General features: G+C 36.5%; 1 protein-coding gene across 4 annotated transcripts in view; it reads right to left on the bottom strand.

Annotated features, from left to right (window-relative positions):
• Nucleotides 1-21,965, bottom strand: part of Pla2g4a (phospholipase A2 group IVA) — a 131,958-nt gene that overhangs the window by 36,380 nt on the left and 73,613 nt on the right. For all 4 annotated transcript variants that reach the window (XM_010635421.2, XM_010635423.2, XM_010635422.2 and 1 more), the window contains 2 exons: nt 20,101-20,242; nt 6,480-6,616 (listed from right to left, as the gene is read on the bottom strand). In XM_010635421.2, the coding sequence (XP_010633723.1) occupies nt 6,480-6,616; nt 20,101-20,242 (279 nt within the window). The remainder of the gene's footprint in view (nt 1-6,479; nt 6,617-20,100; nt 20,243-21,965) is intronic.

The following is a 21,965-nucleotide window of genomic DNA, read 5'->3' as shown; positions in this document are numbered from 1 at the left end:
GTTCACTCCTGTAATCCCAGCACTTGGGAGGCTGAGGCAGGAGGATCGCTGGGAGTTCGAGACCAGCCTGGGCTCCATAGTGTTCCAGGTCAGTCTCAACTACATAGTGAGACCCTGTCTCAAAAGACAAATAAATAAATAAATAAATAAATATCAATCTTTCTCTTCCAATAGCATCTAGTTTTTAAGTCTCTTATACAAGATTTCTACTCTTAGTGACAGAACTCTTCTCACCATACAATAAATTAGTGTTTCTTGAAGGATTCAGAGTTTTGGAGACAAACTGAAAATAAGAAAGTTAAAAAAAAAAATGGTGAGTGATAGAACTAAAGAGGAACACATGCTGAAAAAAACAAAGACAAATTTCCTAAAAGATGTTTATAACACAATTGAACTCTCAACTATACCTACCCATGTTGTAAAGATAAATAAAATATGTTTACTTAAAGCACAAATCTCAATCTATAAAAATACAGCTTAGAGCTGGGGATTTAGCTCAGTGGTGTTGCCACCAGCCTTGCAAGTGCAAGGTCCCGAGTTCTATTTCTGGTGCCAAAAATAAAAATACAGCTTAGAATACTTGAAAGACAAGGTATCTGTCCACTCCTATAGTGACTCTGCATTTTACAATACGATTCATCCACATAAAGATCCAGTTTTCTGGATTTTGCCATATATTTAATACGTATATTGTGATGATAGTGTATTTAAGAACATCGTATATAATAGGTATAAAAAGATCCTTTTTAGCCTCAAGGTGATCAGCTGTGAAAATATTCACAATACGATTCATTTTTTATGAGAAACTAAGAAAAAATTCTTATCCCATTTTACTAATAAGAATGATGCTGCCTCCATGGGCACTGCTCTTAACTCATTAAAACTTGTGTATTGTATAACTATATATATTGTTTTCATTTTTTCTTGAATTCTAGAAAGCTTAAATCTAAACCTCTGTCACACCAGAGTCATACCTTGTACCATGAGTTGTTACTCAAGTCCATTTCTGCTTCCTTGCGTTTCAATTTTTAAGGTATCCAGTCCAGTCTCAGTCTTATTTTATATTAAGATACATTAGGACTTATATAATGTATCAGGTGAGCAAAAGAACCTAGCAAAGACTCAAAGTCAGTAGAAATCAATGTAGTCACTGAATCTCTTCAAAGCCGAGTGAAAGGAAATTATATGATTGTTCTATTGGAAACTGTCATTCTCTTCTGCTCACAGAATAGTGTGGTTTTTCAAATTTCACCTACACTATACTGATTTCCCTTCTCCACTTATATGTAGCTGGTCTTCAGATGAATCAACTGAGGATTCTAACAGGTTCCTCTGGCCAACGGGTTACTGCCAGCAAGATCAAAAGCCTGCTCTGTTTTCTTCCCTTCTTCCTCACATTAACAGCTACATGTAAATTTTGAAACCTCTTCCAGAAAGTATAGAGGTGGCTTAAAATCTCATACTCTGCCACAGTTTTAGAAGTAAATATTTTTAAGGGGACAGAATGTATGTAGATGTCAACCCAATTATCCTTATTTGTTCTAGGTAGAATGGCTAAAATCCATTTTTGCTCCCTGAATGGAGAAGCACAGGCACTTGACTGTATAGACAGAATACCTTTTTCTTTCCTTCCCTTGAAGAAATTTATTTTGAATAGAAACGTTAGTAGGAGTCAGGCATAGCGGTGCACACCTATAATCCCAGCAGTACAGAGGCTGAGGCAGGAAAATCTCTGCAAGTTTGGGAACAGCCTGGTCTACACAGTGCACACAAGGCCAGCCTGAACTACATAGCAAGACCTGTCTTAAAAAAAAAAAAAAAAAAAGGAAGAAGATAAATGAGGAGGAGGAGGAAGAGGAACAGAAGAAGGAGAAACAGAAAAAACCTAGAATACCTCAGTCATTGGCATTGAGTTAATGGTTTTTGTTGCTCAGTGGTTATGAAAACATACTCCTTAGAATTTACATGAATGAACTGGACATCCTTTCTATGATGTTATTGTGGTTACATCCAAGAATTAGGTTTTGGCTTTGGTGTTAGCTAAAAATGAAATAATCGGCAGCAACTAGATTTTCTGTGCAGCTTTTAAAGCTTGAATTGCTTTCTTCTTTTTTTCTATTTTTGTAGTTTTATGAGGCCCAGGTTCAGGTATAATTGCTTTCTGTGAACATAATATCATCTAAAGGACACAAATATCATCCCAAGTTTTAGCTCCTTAAATTTGATCTTTTTACTAACAATTGTTTCTTAATTCTATCTAGCAAGTTTCAAAAAGTCAGTGCCTAAATAATGATCAAAAGGATTTTGTATTTATTTAATCCACAAACCTGTGAATATTTGATTTTCATTTTTCAATATATTTATGTAATGGGACATATCATTCTTTTATCTTAATGCATTTTACAATAAGTGTAAAATTTTAAATCTAACTCATGCCAAAGAGAAGGAATTTTCAGTTCAATCCTCCAATTCTCATGGTTGATGTTTTAAAATACCAGTAACTGACTTCTAGAACTTGTGAATCAGAATATTTAGGGTTATGCATTTATAATGTTTTGCTTACAGTGTCAGAGTGATTCTCATATACAATAAGACTTGAAATGATGTGAGAAAACCATCTGCATTTATAAAGGAAATGTCCTGAAACCCTAAAAAAATTCCCTAATTTTTCCCTAAAATTTAGTCACTTTGCATTTCTTCATTTAACTACTATCCTGGAGCAAATCAAGCTCTGTGCTCAGCTGGTGAACTAAGGGACCAAGAAAAGATTATGGCCCACTTCAAATAACATACTATTTCATATGTATACATGCGCACGCACACGCACACACAGATCCTTGAACCTCTCACCTCCTATGTGACAACTTCTGTCAAAATTGTTTCTTTTTCATCGTCCCAGGAATTCTTCATGCTATTAAATGGAAAGTTCTCATTCTCAAACTCTACTTTATAAATTCAGTGGCTTGGTCCCTACTGTCCATATTCACTGATTTTTAAATGGTAATATCACAAAACAAGGCAATTAATGTCTAGCAGCTCCCTTTGATGCTACAGTGGAACAGCTTTACTGAGAAAGAGAGCAGTGCTAAAACTCCCAGAGAGCGCGGAGTTACTATCATGACTCCTCCAGCTCACACATGCCAAGACTCCAGGTCGGTTGACACCGCATTTAATGAAAGACAAGGATCATCCAAAAATAATTTCAAAAATTACCATAAATGTAGTAGTGGTTACAAGGGAAGCTTTGTCCTACCTGAAATTCTATTTTCTGATCAGAGAAAACGTTATGGGAGGTCTAAGGCATCTCCGGGTATTTCCTTATTACTTCATTTATGCCAAATAATGGTCATATATCCACACAATATAAACACTTACACAACGCAGGAGTGTAATTTGTTTTTTCAAGTCGTTCCGAGTTCCTTCCTTTGAACTTTGTACTTTCTCACCAATTCTCTTCAAGAGAGAAGCATTAACGTGAGTCATCCTGACCACTTTGCCTCAGCAAGGGTCTCCTCTTCTCATGGTTAACATCTTCACCTACGCTCTCTATCTCATATTGTTTCTGCCTGTATCGTTCTCTATGGGTTTCTTTTACTCCATTATATTCCATCTACCTCTCCGTACTATTCACTTTATCTCAGACTTCTGCAGAAATCTCAAGTCTCTGAAACTCTGAAAACAAAACAAAAAACTTTCCCCTAAGCTCTACAGTCTTCTTGAACAATGACTACACATTTCTTTTCCCTTTCAGGGCAAACTGCTTGAAATAACAGACAATTCGTGCAAGGTTCACATCTCCACTTCCTGTATTTTCACTATACATTCACTTGGCAATCCTTGACGCTTTCATGACCAAAAGTATCTTTATTTATCAACTGATTCCAAATAAAACTACTAAAGTTTTCCAAACCCAGTGCTAAGTTCTTTTAAAATACTAGTTGAAACAATATCCACCCCTGCTCTCTGTATCTCCTTTTCAGTCACTCTCATAAAGAGGCCTCCTTTTAGGAATTAATTAGGTGTCTATTGGGTTTTTTCTTTCAATTTGTCTAATACATTTTGGAATCTTGGGGTTCCACAAATTGAATTATTGATGGTCACAGCTGACATGGTAGTAGTTAGTAGAGTTGCCAAGGAAGGATATGTCTATATAGCAGAAAACAGTGAAGATCCCAGGAACAAAAGTCCATTAAGGAGAAAAGTGGTGGAAGCAGTAAAGAAAATCCAGTGGTGAGAGCAACCAGCAAAGATGAGATGAGGCCAGAAAGGCACAGCAGAGTAATTTAAAAGAACAAATCAATGTATGTCATGTCTCAACCTTTAGCAACCCACCCTCCAAAGAAGTGAAGGAATATAAAACTTCACAATATATTTGAATATAATTTCCACATTTGGAAATTAAGTGGCTTATGAGTACAAATCTATAGTACAGATTTAAAGAGTGAGAGCCCTTTAAGGAAAGAGAATAAAAAAGAGAAAGCTAATCTTGAAGGATATAAGACCTTGAAAGGTAAAGAAGTCATGTATCTGTGGAAAAGTCTGTGCATATTTAAAATTCTCCTAATTACATTTCACAAGACTTGTCTTCACATTTTTAATGGAAGGCTATAAGAAGATACTGACCCAAATCCATCACCAAAGCAATGACTGAGCTCTAATCCAGCCCACATGTGACATCGTCATATACCTCAAGGCAGCCCTTGAGGCCTAGACTTTGTTAGAGTAGTTTATCAATGTCAGCTTCTGAAGTGCTCTAGTCAAAGATGGGCCACAGAGACTTAACCCGAAATTAGAACACAGAAAGAAAATCACCCTAACAATAACTGTTTTAAAAAATGATTAAGCAGAATATGTAATGTAAGGGTGCAAGTGTTTCTTCCTCATTACTCATTAAACAGGCAAGTGCCTGCTCCTTCCTTCAAGGGAAAGAATAATGATGGGCTACACCCTTCTTTCGGAAGACAGAAATCATTTTGAGAGTGCATAAAAAGAAGATGACAACTGTGGCCTAGGTTATTGTTTTTTAACTGCAGAGTCTGGTTCAATATATTGAAGAAATTATAACACGTGTGAATACCAAATAGTTTCTCTGGTGTGAAGAAACTGTAATACTACATAAGGTCCTAATGGGATAACTAACATTGTGAAATGGGAAGAAAGGGGCTCAAGGTGGAGGGAAGGTGGGATGGGTAGGGGAAGGGTGAAAAGGGAAAAGAAAAAAATGTGAGAAAATGAAAAGATGGAAATGAAGTGTTTGTAAAGGGGGAGGGGAAGAGGGGGTGAAGGGAGGGCACGGACAAGGGGAAAAAATGAGAACCAAGTCCTGTCATGTAGAGGTACAAGATCCCAATGATGAATGTAACTGTACTGTATCCCTAAAATGTACCAATAAACTCAATTAAAAAAAAAGAAATTATAAATTATTTAAATAAGGAGCTCTACGCAGTACTCACAGCTAACTGTCCAGGGGGGACTGTGGTGTACTAGAAAGAATGTTACAATTGGGGCTTCAATGTTGTCTCTGCCAGTGATGTTGGGACAAATCACTTGGCTTGTGTGTTAAATATTATTCAGGTAAAAAATGAAGAGACTCATATCCAGCTCACAGGAGAGAAATGACACAGACATTTTAAAGTACCAGACAGATAAAATGCAATACTATGATACACAAACTGCCATAGCTGAGTGTCTAAAAAGGCCTTATTAGTCAAACAGATGTGTTTTAATAATCTGGACTATCCTATCTGAACAAGGACTTTTATTTGTTTTTCAATGTGCTTATGTGAGAGAGGCAACCCAAAAATTATATGGTCTATTTTTTGAAAATGCTTTATAAGTACATCCCTGAGAAGGCAAATGTGTAAGGCAGAAATGTCACACACATGAATAGTACAACTCTCTGTCCAATTTTTGCTGATCTTAAATACATTTAAAGGACTAGCTTTATATTTTGTGATGTATAAACAGGTAAAATTTATTGCATCTCGGATTCCAAAAGTTGTTTTCCTTCTTTCTTATGCTATAGGATCTATGGTATCTTTCATTTTATTCAATTTGCCCTAACGATGAAAATGAATACCTAGTGAATCATATAGCCTTAGACACGTTTGTTGAAAACTTACAAATCAGCAAGTTATAGAAAGATTAAATTAATTATGGGTGGAGTATGTTATGCCACTTCTGCAATATTTTTGTAGAATTATCTTCAGCTGGTCTATATTTTATTTTTACTTTAGCTTTAAGTACATTGTAAGCTACCAATCAGCTAAAATGGAGTTAATATATGGCACAGATCATTACTAGATGTAGCTTTCTTTTTTTAAAAAATATATCCTTAAGCAGATTGTGGCAACAAATTGGAACATTTCAATAATTTGAAACTAATGCTCAATTTTCTAAATCCCTCTTTCCAATGTTTGAGTCTAGATAAATTTTGAACCTTTGGAATGATAAAACTAAAACTGAAAATGCATACTAACCATGTGGAGCCAGAAAGACCAGCGATGTAGGTGGCACAATCCAAAATCCCTGATTCATACAATGCCTTCATCACACCAGAGAATCCCACCATGGCCCGGAAGCCCCCACCAGAGCCCAGAATGGCCACAACAGGCACCTGGAATGAGGAAACACAGAGTCTGTACATAGAGTAAAAGCCATAGAATACATTCCTCTCAGTATCAACTGTATGTTAGACATTCCACATTTTGTCATGAAGAAGTATAAGTTCACACACACTTTGGTAATGTCTAAGTTTTTAACATGATAAAACAATGTCTCATCTAAGACAACCAAGAATCAATGTCAACTGAGAAGCAGATATTATTAAAGTGACCAAGTAACATATTTAATAAGAATAATAATAACAGCAATAAAACTTTGCATTTATTCAACCCTTTGTAGTTTTTGGCTTGCTTTCAGGGATGTTATTTGATTCTCTCAGAAATTCTGTACAGTGAGGAAACAGGGAGTATTTTCCCATTTTGTAGACAAAAGTTCTCAAAGGATGCCTTTACTGGTGTAAGATCTGATAGCTAGTGATCTGTGCTTGAGTAAGCACCTTGCTTTCAAGTTACATTTACAGAGAGACTCTTTAGCATTTGGTACCAAGTCTAATGCTAGGAGTACGAGTGAAAGGAATGTGGTCAGACTGTTGGTGTTTCACTTTTGCTTACACATAGGTGATGCTGCTATTACCCAGAACAGAATCCCGGGGCACAAAGCCAGGCTGAGGGGGAAGTCGAGCGCCCAGTCTTAAAGCTGGTGAAGTCACAACAGTATGTTTCAAGGGCTTGGAAACTGACCCCTGAGTGCCCACTTACTAATGTGATGTGTCATACTCACATAGTAATGTAATGATTATTTTACAACTAAAAAGAAGTCTGTGTAGGTTTGATTTTATTGGAGTTAGACCAGTGAACAGCAGGACACTTAAAACTGAATTCCTAACATCATACTGCCTCAAAGCAAAAAAAAAAAAGGATAGGTATCAAATTAGAGGCAAACTTATGACGACATTATGAAAATACACTCACCAGTTCAGTGCAGTGGAATAATTTTATTGGTTTTGAGCCTGTGTATATTTAGATAAACATAATGCTCTCAATCATAGGTTTTTAAATTGTGAATAAAGCAAAATATAGAAGTCTGTAAAAGCTCACCTGGAAGGGGGAAATAGAGTTAAAGTGGTTATATAAACTGGGTGAATGGAGTACAGTACAGCATTAGTTGCAATGGCAGTTATAAGAAAGACAGCCAGATAAGAAGTTGGAGTGGGGTTTTTTGTGTATTTTGTTTGTTTTGTTTAGTACTGGGGATTGAACTCGGGACTTGCTTGCCAGGCAGGCAGCGGCACCACTGAGCAAAATCTCCAGCCCGAGGATCAGGGTTTTTAATTAGGCCTTGAAAAGGTTGAGCACATGAAAGTATAATAAAAATAATACAGATGGCGAACATTTATTATTGCTTTGTGTACAGCATTTGGCCTAAGGTTAGTTAGGGCAAGACAGATACAAACAAGAAAAAGTATATTATTTAGAGGCCAGAAGACCAGTTTTATTATTGCAGTAGGTGGTATACAAAGAAGTTTTAAAAAACTCAGTAGTATAAAAGTCTTAAGACAAAGAAAGTGTTTAAGGTTGATATTGCAAGGGAAGGAAGGTTGTTTATTTTAGAAAATCACTAGAGGGCACTGAGTCTATTCGTCTGGTTATTTGTAGAATATTATTAAAAACAACAAGTCCAACACAGTTCAGATAATTTGGTAATTTACATAGAGAAAAAAGTGCTTAGTAACAAATTATACTGTTCATTTCATCGTATAGCACAGAGCCCACAATGTTATTTAAAGGAGGATTTAATAAGAAAAGTTAGAAAAATAAACATGACTTCTGATTCTCACTTCTTCATACACCATACTTATAGAAACTTATTTTACGCTAACAGAATTTCCTGGAAATAGCTTCTACCAAACTGAAATTTATTTGCAAGGTAAAACATTGCTCTCATTATTGCTTCGAAGAATTCTTAAAGAGAGTTTCAAGGACGACAATTCAGATAACTGAGCTGCCATCAGTTGAAAGAACATGCTACATTTTGTGCCTAAAAACTTGAGTAATCAAATCGTTGTGCAGATTATAAATATACGCACTTATCCAGTGTGAACGAGATTGTTTTCATGCTTGGAATTTAATTTTCACAACTCTATGAGCCACGTATCATTGCTCTTTTTTAATAGATAAAGCAATACAGAAACAAAGATAGGTACACTCGTATGTTCTAAAACTAGAAAACAGTGTCTCTTTTCAAAGCTAATTTGTCCAATGAGTAAACTGTTATTTCATAGGGGTCCATCTGCATTCTGAAAACAAATGTGCCTTGCTTTCCCTAACGAATGCTGTGCCCTAAGGCAAAGAAAATTCTCTAGAAACTCAGTTTTCTTATACATTACAACACTTGGCACCACTAATGATCTTGAAGCTTACTGTAACTAATACAATTTTGTACTTCATAATTCATGCAGAAATATCAATTAAAAACTATAAAGTTATAAGTATTTATATGAACTATAAAGAAGAAAGGAACATTACATGTATCAAGAACATATTTGAGTGCCTGGCGACGCCACGGACATTTTCACATAATTTATTTAGTTCTGAAAAAGGAAATCATTTTCAATTGCATTTTTCAAAGGATGTAAACACACATACTATCTTGTCCACAGACAGAGAGCTGATAAGAAGTACTGGTATGATGTGAATCAGGGTGTGACAGACACCCAAATCCATCCTCTGTCCTCTCCGTCACTGCTTAGGAAAAAAAGGAGTAATCTTCACTGAGAAAAACTGTTGGATGCTTAACCAAGCTGTATTTCATACTCATCTAAGACTTCAAGTAATCTCAACAGAATTTTATGCAATAAATGAAGGTTAAATTTTGATGTTTCCATAGTCTTAGTCATTCTGAAATAATGCTTAAAGAAGCAATTGTGAAGTTATAAAGGGCAGCTGCTAATCCTGGCTCTAATCTTAAAAGAATCAAATAAATAAATATTGTTAAGAAAGTTTTCAGTTATATTTAGACATAGTATCTTAGTATGTGTATATACAGGATGTTGGTAAATACTTACCAATTTTTGTCATGTTATTACAGGAAATGAACTGTCACTGGCCAAAAACTTTGTGTTTTGTTTTAATCTGTCATGATACACAGGTATGTAGATATTAATTTCTTTCCTTGTTGAAAAAACTTCTGTGAACTGCTCAGACTTTTTACATTTTCATAGACTTTAAGATCTGAAATTACAGTGGCACCTCAGTTCACAAATTTAATTCATTCCATGATTCTGGGGGAAGATGGCCATGGTCATGCTAGTCACCCGATTCAGAGTTCGAAAGTGGAAGCAAAATTTTGCAGAATGCTTCTCTTTGTGAACCAAATTGTTCATAAACAGAAGGGTTGGTGAACAGAGATTTTACTGTATAAAAAGATATTTGTGTCTTGGCCCTTGTAGTAGAGTTTTCCAAAGAAACAGAACTAATAGGATGTGTTGGAGATTTATTATAAGAAATTAGCTCAGGCAATTTTGGAGTCTGGCAAGTCCACATTTGCAGTATGGGCCAGTGAGCTCCAGATCAGGAGACCAGTGAGACAGATAAAGCCCAAAGCAAGAGCAGTAGAATTCCCTCTGCTCAGGGAAACCAGTCTTTTTGTAGTACTCAGGACTTTATGTGGCTGGAGGAGGCACCCCCATATGATGGAGGTATTCTGCTACTCATAAACAGTAACTCTTGCAGCAATTCTAGCATCTTCTTCTGTACATTTCCTCATTTATTGTTTCTGACACGCATGCATTTGTTTGCCTCATCCTGATCCTAACACTCTATATCCCCCATAGTCAAGGGTCTTTAGGCCCCTCAAAGTGCAGAACCCTACTGACTACTGTCTGAGTCTCTTTGACACGTGCTATCTAGACCACTTTCCAGCTCTGTTTCATTCCTAGGATGCTGGCATCCCAGTACCCCAAGTAAAACAAAACAAAAAAACTTCATGTCATCTCTTGAATCCTGCAATGTTACCCTTGGAAACCTACACCTGCTCAGTTGATCTTCCTGAACTCTACCCAAAGGAATCCTCCACTGGTCTCCTTCAAGTGTAAGAAAAAGATGGATACAGTTTTTACAAATGGGAAGGGGGTCAAGCGTTAAAGGGTGCAGCAAGAGACATGAGGGGAAGAGACAAAAAAGAACGAAGATGTGTAAACTCCCACAATAAACATAATCATAAGTACCCCATAAATATACCAATAAAAATACATAAAAATCAATCAATAAAAAAAGAACTGATGGTACAAAGTGCCATTGTCAGACTGAAAGAAGAAATAAGAGGAAGGATATTGTAGATGAGGGGAACACAAAGGAATAATTATTACTCATTACTCATGGTTGATTTCTATTTCCTCCTTCAGAAACTCCTATGCTCTGCCTCTCTCCTACTAGTCCTCTCCTCTTCTCTCTAGTATTTCACTTAACTTAAATGATACATTTAAGTGCAGAGTGGTACTGAGAGAATATATTCAGTCCCACTTTACCATTTCATTTTCATCTACAATTATTTGTTTAAACTGAAAGATAGTGCTCACAGCCATCCTTAAAGAAAAGCATTTCTTTCTACTGTACTCTAATGAAGGCTGGGTTTTTCCTTCACTCGTTTCCCCACAACTGTAACTCCAGATTTTAGTTCCCAGATAATTTTGCTCTGTTGCAGTTAGTTCATACAGAACATAAAGAATATCTAATAACATTTCTTTTCTCCTAAAGTACCATAATATGGATGCATCATTGGCCCAAAACTTAATTAGAACAAAAAATTTAAGACTGCTCCATGAATAATCATAATATATCAAAAAATTCCTGTACTCAAAATCTTACATTTTTTGATCATAGGAATGACCTCAGCCTTTTGTTCAGGAGGAAATTAAACAAATTAGAGACAGTGTTCTGACAACAAATTTGCTTATCAGATTTAAATTCCATAGCAACAAAGTTGAAAGAGAGGGTCAGTTGAAGAAATTACATCAAGTGGATTCATAAAGCATGGAAAAATGGCAACTAATTATGAAGGAACAAGATGTGAGAATGTCCAAATCTGTTCTATCTCAGCAAGGAATTACATATTTCACAAAGACTTCCATCCGAATCGTTAAGATCAAGTTTTTTTTAAGTCTTAATACTTAGTAGAATAAACTTCTGGGCTATTAGAAATTTTTAACTATTTGGCCAGTTCAATGCTCAGACAGGCAAACTAAGGATATTAAATGTTATGATTTAGATCTACAACGTTCCCCCCAAATCGCATTTTTTTAATGAAGAAAAAGACAACTAAATTCTCTAGGACTCTTCTCTGGAGAAGGATAGCCTATTGATCCATACCAGGAAGCCAACTGTTCAGTACTAAGAAAAAAAAATGAAAATTTTGGCTGGCATGAGGGAAATGGGAACTTCAGGATTAACACAAAAATAGAAAATTTTTATTTTATTATGCCAAAGAATGGGGTTGATTATATCTAAGCTGATTATTTCTGCCAAGAGAAAACTATATGGACAAAAAAAGCAAAACAGCATGTGAATTTAATAGTTTAAGGATATTCCTCAGAAAAAGAATGATTGCCTCACTCCCCAGCCCAGCTGGAACATTAGGCAAATTTTATTTTCCCAGAAAGCTTACTACTCTTTTCCATAAAAGAATACCTAAAAGTTACAACATCAACTTGTCTGCTGAAAACCTAAGCATAAATGCCAAATAGATGTCTACACCACTATGTTCCACATGCCTTCCTAATTTAACAGTTTAAACAAGGATCTTTTCATCCAGACCTTCTCCTTAGCCAGTGTCTCTTCCTTCAGCCTGATACTGGTGCCCCTCTCTTTTGAGAACCTGATCTCTGTCTAGCTAATTCATACGGTGGATGAGGTGCTAGCCCACTGTCTACATGTGTGCTCCGACTCATAAAAGAAAACATTCACTGAGACTCTACTGTCCTAGGATTTGAATATACAGGTGAATAATACAGATACTGTCCTGCACCTCATGCAAGTTGCACCCTAATGCAGGAACAGAGACTAAACGAATATTTACACAGGCATGTTTAGGTGTACTGTGGATAAAGCTGAGAAGATAATGTGTACTTAACTGACACAAAGAATACAAGTGAGAGTCCTAGTTTAGATGTGCAGAAGTGGGAGGGGCCTGATGAGGTAGTCTCAGAAGTGACCTAGGTGCTGATTCAAGGATGGGTGGTATTAGTTAGCTGGGAAGGGTTGACACATAAGAAGCAAGCTGCAGTGAGAAGAAAGGGCATATGGAAAAGGTTCTACAGAGACATGGAACTAAGAGGTGCTCACTGACAGACGGTATATGAATTTGGAAGTCATTCACAAAAACGAAACCTGAGAAATGCTGTGAAGCTAGGATCCCAAAAACAAAATGGGAGGATTTTACGTTTGGAGTTGATAAAAATCAGATTTATGCTAGAGATGGTCTCTCTGAATTCAGTGTGAACAGAAACTGAGAAGAGGGAGAACAGGCACAAAGGGAAATAGAGAGATGAGCTTGTGTTCTAGTTTAGACATGAGATACTAAGAGATATAGATGAGAGAAAAAATCAAGGAGGTGTACAGATCTTCAGGTCTGAAGCTCAAAGGTCCACGCTAATGATACACATGTAAAAACCCTTAGTGCATGGGTAGGAGATATCATGGAGGGAGAGTAATTTCTTAAAAATAGTATAGAATGAAGACAAAGAGGCCCTTTGGCTGAGTCTTGGCCAATTACTATATTTTTTTAAATGCTCACAGGCAAAAGGTTAGGCAAAGGAAATCAAAGACACATGACAAAAATGAGGAAAAGTAAATAGGAAGGGAAGAAAAAGTTTCCATTTGTAGCTGCAAGGGTAGGAAAGACAGGACAAAACATTTGCATTTGCATTTATTAGTCAGTACTAGTGACTAGTGGAGCACAACAGCAGAATAATGAGGGCAAAAGCCTGAAGAACTTGGGCTTATGTGAAGATGAAGACAGATGTGGAGAACTTTGTCCATGGAAGTCAGGACAGAAAATGACCAGAAAGGAGAAGAGAAATTCAGGCTTTTTTTTTTTTTTTTGCTCCTTTTTTCAAATATTGAAGTTCAAAGTATGTTTCCATTTTAATATATATTTTAATATATGCTCAGGTAGAGGCTGAAGATATTATATAAATGGGGAGTGGCCTGGGAGAGACTGGATAACTGATATCTTGAGGTTCTAAGAGGATTTTTTGATCCATGCCTCATGGGGATCTACATTAGAAAGAAAAGGAAATCCTCCTCCTCGGAACTGGGAGGGAAGTTCCAAACAATAAGCAAAGGCTACACAGTAAATCTAATGCAGAAAATGAAGGATTTGTCATCTCATGACTTTTAGTTTCTCTTTGATTAAGAGGCAGGTCTGTCGGTTGTGGGAGTGGAGGGGGCAGAGGCTGTATCAGCAGTTTAGAGTCTTAAAAAAAGTAAATTGTTCCAAAATTGGAAAGCAACTAGGCAAAGAAAGTGAAATTACAAAGCAGGGACTCCCAAATGATATTGATGACTGAGAATTAACAGAGGTATGCCATCTCTCCCTATTCTTTTTAGCAAGCTCATTTCTCAAGGCTTGGCCAACAGTCTTCCAACTCCAAAAGGACTTTCCATGATCCCAACTCCAGACAGAGCAGGCCATCTCTTTTTATGTGTCACCATTTACACCTCTGATAGCCCATCACTGGTTTATTTATTTATTTATTTGTTTGTTTTTGTTTTTGTTTTTAAGACAGGGTCTCACTATGTAGTTGAGAGACTGACCTGGAACTCACTATGTAGCCCAGGCTGGTCTCGAACTCACAGCAATCCTCCTGCCTCAGCCTCCCAAGTGCTGCAGTTACAGGTGACAGGTGATTATGTGTCACCATTTACACCTCTGATAGCCCATCACTGGTTTATTTATTTATTTATTTGTTTGTTTTTGTTTTTGTTTTTAAGACAGGGTCTCACTATGTAGTTGAGAGACTGACCTGGAACTCACTATGTAGCCCAGGCTGGTCTCGAACTCACAGCAATCCTCCTGCCTCAGCCTCCCAAGTGCTGCAGTTACAGGTGTGCACCACCACACCCGGCTCCCATCACTGGTTTTATTTGGTGGAATATTATTCTCCCAATCTAAGCTTTAAACTCAGTAAGGACAATGACTGATCATCATTAAGCATCTCGGTTTCATTTATCTCCAGTATCTAGCAGTGTCTCAACAAACGATAAGTGATGGAAATGAAAGAAACATGAAATGATCTTCCTTTTCTCTAAGGATATATCAAATAAGGATCGAGACACTAAGAAGCGATGGAATTGCCCCTGAGAAGTTTATTATCTATATTAAAAGAAAAACAACAGCAAAAGCTTCCCCAAAGCTAGAAATTTCTAAGCAAATCGTAGAGAAGGCATTTTAAAGTACTAATTAACCTGATGTAGTGAAGGACCTCAAGTGTTACCATGAATCAGGTAGGGTGACAAACAAGATGTAAGATTCAGTGCTCTGTCTTTCTGAAACAGAGACTTAAACGGAGGTTTCGTTTCTTCCCTTCTATCAGAAATCCCTAGAGTCCACTTCCAAAGTAAACCACTCCTGCATCAGAAGATTGGCTTTCCTATAACTGGCTCAAAATACCTGGCAATCCGCCATCACCTGTGGGGTGCTGGTTTTCACCTGGCTCAGAATTTCAATTTCCGGTTGTATTTTGCCTTTAATTTGCAATTATCTTGACTCTCTGGTGGGTGATATGAGTACACACGTGAGACTGTGCACATATATATTTACTTACGTGTTTAATAAAAATGTTATTTTCATGAAAATAAAATATGCTCATTCAAAATATTCAACTAATAGAAAAACTCAGGAAATTAGTCAAAAGAACCTGATACGCTAACAAAAAACTTCATTGTTATCATTTGATGAGCATCACTGTGGTGATATACCTGCAGATTTCACTTAGATAAATATAGTAGGAAAAGAAAGAGAAGTAAATACATACATTAGATGCCAAATAGATAGAAGAAGAGGTGAATGGGTAGACAAAAAGTAAATTGCAATAGTTTACTGAATGGTAAGTGACATATTTTACTAGGATTTAAAAACACTGTAAAGTGCAATTAAAGGATGGTTCTTTCAGTACTAAGAAAATATTTTAAGATGGCACTATAACTGGGCCTATTAAAAGCATTAAAAAGTGGAACCTGTTATTTTCACCAACTTGGTCAAATTTGGATGTGTTTACTCCCTGTTATAACATATGAACACTTTGTAATACTTTCTTTCATCTCTTCATTGCACTTACATATATTGTTTTTTATATATAGTTAATTGTAGTATCATTAACAGAATCTATAGTATTTCTTAGTGTACACCGATGAGTCTCCACAATTTAATTTTAGTCTATATTAAAACTAACTTGGACCCTTCTGTCCACACAATACATGTCCATCCACTGACGAGACACATTATCACTCAGAGAGTAGCGATTAGTTAGGGTCAGAGAGAAGCAAGTTCCTGTGCTTAGGGACCCAGAGCCAAGCAATGAGGAATCCAAGGAGCAGTGAACTGCAGTGGAGTGCAGTGGTTATGACCTGTGTGATCCAGGGGTGGAGAAAAGACACTGGAGCAGTGCCAAAGTAGGCACTCTCCTTCCGGTCCCCAAATACTGACGCGCTCTGTGCCCTGAGGTTCCTGCCTGCCCCTCACCCTGCAAACTCAGCTAAGCTCAGTGCTGATGCAGGATCCATCCCACTGCCCACCAAAAGCTGCTGAGCCCTGCCCCTACGTGAGCTCCCTTCCTCTGGCCCCCAAACACTACTGAGTTCTTAGCAGGTTCCACTGAGCCTGAAATAACACTGAATTCATGATCTCTTGCAGATCACAGAAAAATGAAACTAAAAATCAACACACACACAAAAACAGAAAATACACAAGCACATGGTATTAAATAATACACTCTTGAATGATCAACAGGTCACAGAAGAAATCAGGTATTATTCTTGAAGAAAAAAACAGGTAAAACTCTTAAAGATAGTGATTGGTAGGACTTTCTGGAATGAACACTGATTATAGAAGAATCAATACCAGAAATCAGAAATGCAATTATATCAAATTAAAAATCATTTCTATGGTAAAAACCCAACAGAGTGAAGAGACAAGCTACAAAACGTGGAAGAATTTCTGCCAGCTACTATTCAGACAGAGGAATAATATCTAGAATATATAAAGAACTCAAAAAATATCAGACCTCATAAAATAAAAGACCCAATCAAAAAGGGCAATTGAAATAGACACTTCTCAAAAGAAGTACAGGGCTGGGGATTTAGCTTAGTGATGCCACCACCTGCCTTGCAAGTACAAGGTCCTGAGTTCAATCCCCAGTACCAAAAAAAAACCAAAAACAATATATGTATATTCAAAAGAAGTACCAAAGGTGAATAATTAAATGAAAAATGTTCAGCATTTGACCATTAAAGAATTGTAAATCAAAACAACACTGAGATTCCATCTTACTTCGGTAAGGATGACTAATATTAAGGACTCAAAAATATTGTAACAAGGTAAAAGGAACCCTTCTATGTTGTTGATGGAAATGTAAACAAGTACAACCACTACGAAAATCAGTATGGAGACTTCTCAAAAAACTAAAACTAGAAATTCCACTGGACCCTTCTACTCCTCTTATAGATGTCTTCCTGAAAGAGTTATAAAGACATCATACTGCAATAATACATGCATACTCATGTTTATAGCAGCAAAATCCATAATAGCTAAATCTTAAAAGTGGCCAACAGATAAATCGATGAATTAAATGTGGTATATCTCCACAGTGCAACATTAAAGGAAATATGGAAAGAAAATGTGGTGCGCGCGGATGCACACACACACACACACACACACACACACGCACAATGGGGTACAGCTTAACCACAAAGAATAAATTTGCAGAAATCCATTCACTGTGGCAAAATGAATGGATCCTGAAACCATAATTTTAGGCAAGATAAATCAGGCAACGAAGGCTAAATACCACATGGTTTGTCCTAGTAGAACCCCAAATATAAATAATTTAAAGAGTGAAAATAAAAAGGTAGGAAACTGGGAAGTAGACTTTGTGACTATGGGAAGGGGATCTCGGGAAGAACGTAGAGGAGAGGGTCAGAGGGAGGAAAAATGGTTAAGACACAATATGTAATTACAACAAAGTGGTTTCAACGAGAAATGGAACTGACGTAAAGGCCCGCTGGCAGATCAAACAGAACTGTCAGAAAACTACACAACTTTCCTAGTACTAGCAGAAGTGCCACACACAGCTGAGAACTGCCTTCTGGTTTTGAGTAGTTAACATGCATTGACTTGGCCAGAGTGTTTTGCAGATCCAGTTTATCTTACTGTTTACTTAAGAGGGGAACTGTTTAAATACTTCTACCTATATATTCAAAAGAACTGAAAGCAGGATTTCCATGGAATAGTCATACACTTATGTTCACAGTGGGATTATTCACAATAGCCAAGAGGCAGAAACAACCCCAAAAAGTCCACCGACAGATGAATAAATAAATAAAATGTAGTATAATCACACAATAGAGTTTTATTTAAAATGGAAGCTAATGTTATCATGGGCCATAATATAAGTAAACCTTGACAACATTATGCTATGCAAAATGAGCCAGACACAAAAATGTAATAGTATAGGATTGATATTCAAATTAAATTAGTATTCAAATTAACAATGAAAGTTAAATGGTGGTTACTAGCTGTAAGGGAGGAAGGAAATGTAGAATTGTTCAGAGAACAGTTTCACTATTGCAAACTTTAATTTTAGAAAAGTTTTCTAGAGCTATTAGACAGAAATGTGAATATACTTAACACTGCTGAACTGTATGTTCACTTAAAAATGGTTAAGATGGTAAATTTCATGTTATGTGTTTTCACCTAAAAGTAATTTCTAAAAGATTTTTTAAACTTACTCAATAATCCATTTATATGTGAGCCAAATTTTTTCTAATCATGAAATTAACATTTTGTCTGAGCATGTTTTTTACAAGACACTATTCAATGAGTATATAAACTGTAGTGTATCCAAACAATGAAATGTTACTTAAGGTTACAATAAAAACAGAGAGAGCTATCAAGCTGAGAAAAGACTTATAGGAAACTTGTATTGATACAACTAAATGAAAGAACCCAATCCGAAAAGCCTATTTAATATATGCTTGCAACTGTAAGATATTCTAGAAAAGGAAAAAGATTGATGTTTCCTAGGGGCTTGGTAAGAAGGAGGGAAAAACAAGCAGAAATTGAGCATTTGAGGACAATAAAACCATTCTGTATGATAGTGTAGTGTTGGGTCCATGTCATTCAAGAGCAAACCCTAACATAAACTATGGACTCTGGTGCTCATGTACCAGCCTAGGTTCATCAATTACAGCAAACACACTGCTCTGCTGTGAGGTGTTGATATTCCAAGGTATGATGGCTTACTTTAGGTGTCATCTTGAATGGGTTAATGGAAATCCACATAGCTAGCGCGTAAAATATTGTTTCTCGATGTGTTTACAGGGGGTTTACTGAAAAATTAGCATTGGAATCAGTAGACTGAATAAAGAGCACCTGCCTCCACTAACATAGGCTTGCATCATCCAGTCATAAATAGAACAAAAAGTCTTTGTAAATAGGGAAGGGTGCAGGGGGTGAAGGGAGGGCAAGGGTATGGGCAAAAAAATAAGAACCAAGACCTGTCATGTAGAGGTACAAGATCCCAGTGATAAATGTAACTGTACTGTTTGCTTTAAATGTACCAATAAACTTAATGGGGAAAAATAAAATAAATAGAACAAAAAGGTGGGAAAGCACAAATGCTCTCCTAGAGCTGGGGCGTACATTTTCTGCTCGCACACTGGTACTGCAGGTTCCCTGGCTTTGGAACTCTGAGTGCTAACACCAGGACCTCCTGGTCCCGGCTATCCCCAGTGCTTAGAGCTTAGCCTTGGACAGGCAGCTACTTCACTGGATTCACTGGTTCCAAGGCCTCGGGCACTGAGTTTCTCCAGGTCCTCCTGCTTGGAAACAGCAAATCTTGGCACTTCTCAGCTTCATGGTCCCATGAGCCAATTCCCAAAATGAATCTCATATATGTCTACATACACCCTGTTAGTTTGGTTTCTCTGGAGAACGCTGATACTGGGAGGCTGTGCGTGTGTATGAACAGGAAGCATTTGGGAACTGTGCACTTACTGCTCAGTTTTGCTGTGAACCTAACACTGCTGTAAAAGTTAAAGGAAAAGACTCTACTAAACACCATATCTATAGATATTACCAAATCTGAGCAGCACTCAGGCTGACTTTGCTCAATGAGTTTTTACTTATTAAGTAAGCATTTTACCTTAAAAACTGACGGATAATGCTCAATGCCCAAATTACCATATTTGAGTGAAATTTTTAGGAAAAACGATGAAAAGTTATTACTAAATGATTACAACACTTTAAAAATCTCCAACTCACATCGCGTGTAGAATACAGTCCTTCACTGCTTTCTGGACCCAAGAGTTTCTTCATGTTTTCCTTTATGTTCTCTTTTCTCTGTTGTCTGAACATTTTCTCCTGATCACATAGAGCCATACTGAATCGTAGGTCAGGGCATGAACTGTGACAGAAAACAAAGTCATGAGCCAGTGTTTCCACTTTCCTTTCTTTGCATGCAGAGGGCCCCCTCAAGTTCCCAGGCGCTGCACAGATACACGTGGATTGCTTCTCTCAAGCCATTTCCTGGGAAGAACCCTAAAGCAGAGTACAAAATGGTGGCAATTTCAAAGCAATATGTTCCAAACCATGTTTTGGGGGCAAAAAAGAAAAAGAAATCTGAGATGTTTGGAAAAGACAAACAAGCAAACAGCCTCTAATAAATTGCACATGAGGTTAAAAATGATTTCAGAAGCTGGTTCAGTAAAGAACCCTGTTTATATTTCTTTGGCACAACATTTCCAATTCTTCCTTAATCAGGAATATGTTCCTCTTCCCTAACCACCACCACGCCATCATCAACCTTCACTAACACCCCGAGAGCTTGGGTTCTATGGATACATTTGCAGAAGCACTGGATTGATAAACTGCTTTGTCTGACAGATGCCTTTCTCTGACAAAGAAAGAAACTTCTAATAGTAGAGCTTGAGATGACCACAAATGTGTTGACAGCTAAAGGACTTTGGAACCCTTTAATTATATCCATTCTTCCTTTTCTAATAATGGCAGCCACAATTTCTCATAAGTCTATACACACAAGAAGTTATATTACTTGCAATGTATGCATCCCTGTGGTGATTAAAGCAATAAACATTACTCATTACTATACAAATATCATTATATATTATAGCTCTACACATTGGAAAACTGAAGCTTTGAAAGGTTAGGACCACATGGTAAATACATGACTTAGTTTCCAGCAAGCAACAAAGCCTCCCTCACAAATAAGACATCCTCATGTCTTACTGCTGAATACTAAGTATCAGCTGCTGAATTTAAAATATTTTTTAAAGGAATTAGCAATCTGTATCAGAATCTTGGAATGTGAGTAAATAAAAATGCAGAAGCACAGTAATACCAATAGAAACACTCTCTTTTAACCATTCATAAAAGTAAATCTTCCCCTTAATAATAAATCCACTCTGTCTCATTGTTCATTAGTTCCTGGTAAAAGACAGGATCAGAAAAGAAAGCCCAAAACCTTTGAACTATATTTTCTATAGTGACATATGATCACTACAAAATATTCAAAATAAAAGAATATATTGGAATAATAAAGATGAAATTTAAACTAGCCATTTCCTCTAAGGAGAAGAAAAGGCAATAAAATTGAGAATTTACAGGACAGCTGTATGAGTGAAATTTATTTCCTAATGTGGTTAGAAGATACCAAAGGAAATAAATCATAGAAAATAGAAAACATTTAGCCCAAGACTAGTCTTAAAAAATATAAATTCACTGTTTTGCTTTATTGCACTCATTATATACTTTTCATAATATTTAGGTTTAATAACTACATGAATAAATGCTTTGCTATACTATAATTTAATTGACTATTTTCTTAGTGTTGAATAATGAGCAAATAATTTTTTCAAAATTTACAACCATGTTCCTTAAAGTAAATATCCAGCAACAGCATTACTAAGTTCAAAGGTAATAGACAGTTTATTTGTAGTGTTCACTGCCTAGCTGACTTCAAACTGTTTTGCAAATTTCTATTCCAAATGAATGTATGAGAACAATAGCATTATGTGAGCTTTTCTAGGACTGGAAAATAAATACTTAAGAGATTTTTTAAATTATAAGTTTGCTAACAGTTTTAGTTTAATTTGCTGGTAAAATAAAAT

The sequence above is a fragment of the Fukomys damarensis genome, unplaced genomic scaffold (genome assembly GCF_012274545.1).
Source record: "Fukomys damarensis isolate Sample0158 unplaced genomic scaffold, DMR_v1.0_HiC HiC_scaffold_11, whole genome shotgun sequence".
NCBI lineage: Eukaryota > Metazoa > Chordata > Mammalia > Rodentia > Bathyergidae > Fukomys > Fukomys damarensis.
Note: the sequence above shows the minus strand (reverse complement) of the source record. Positions and strands in the feature narration are given on the sequence as shown.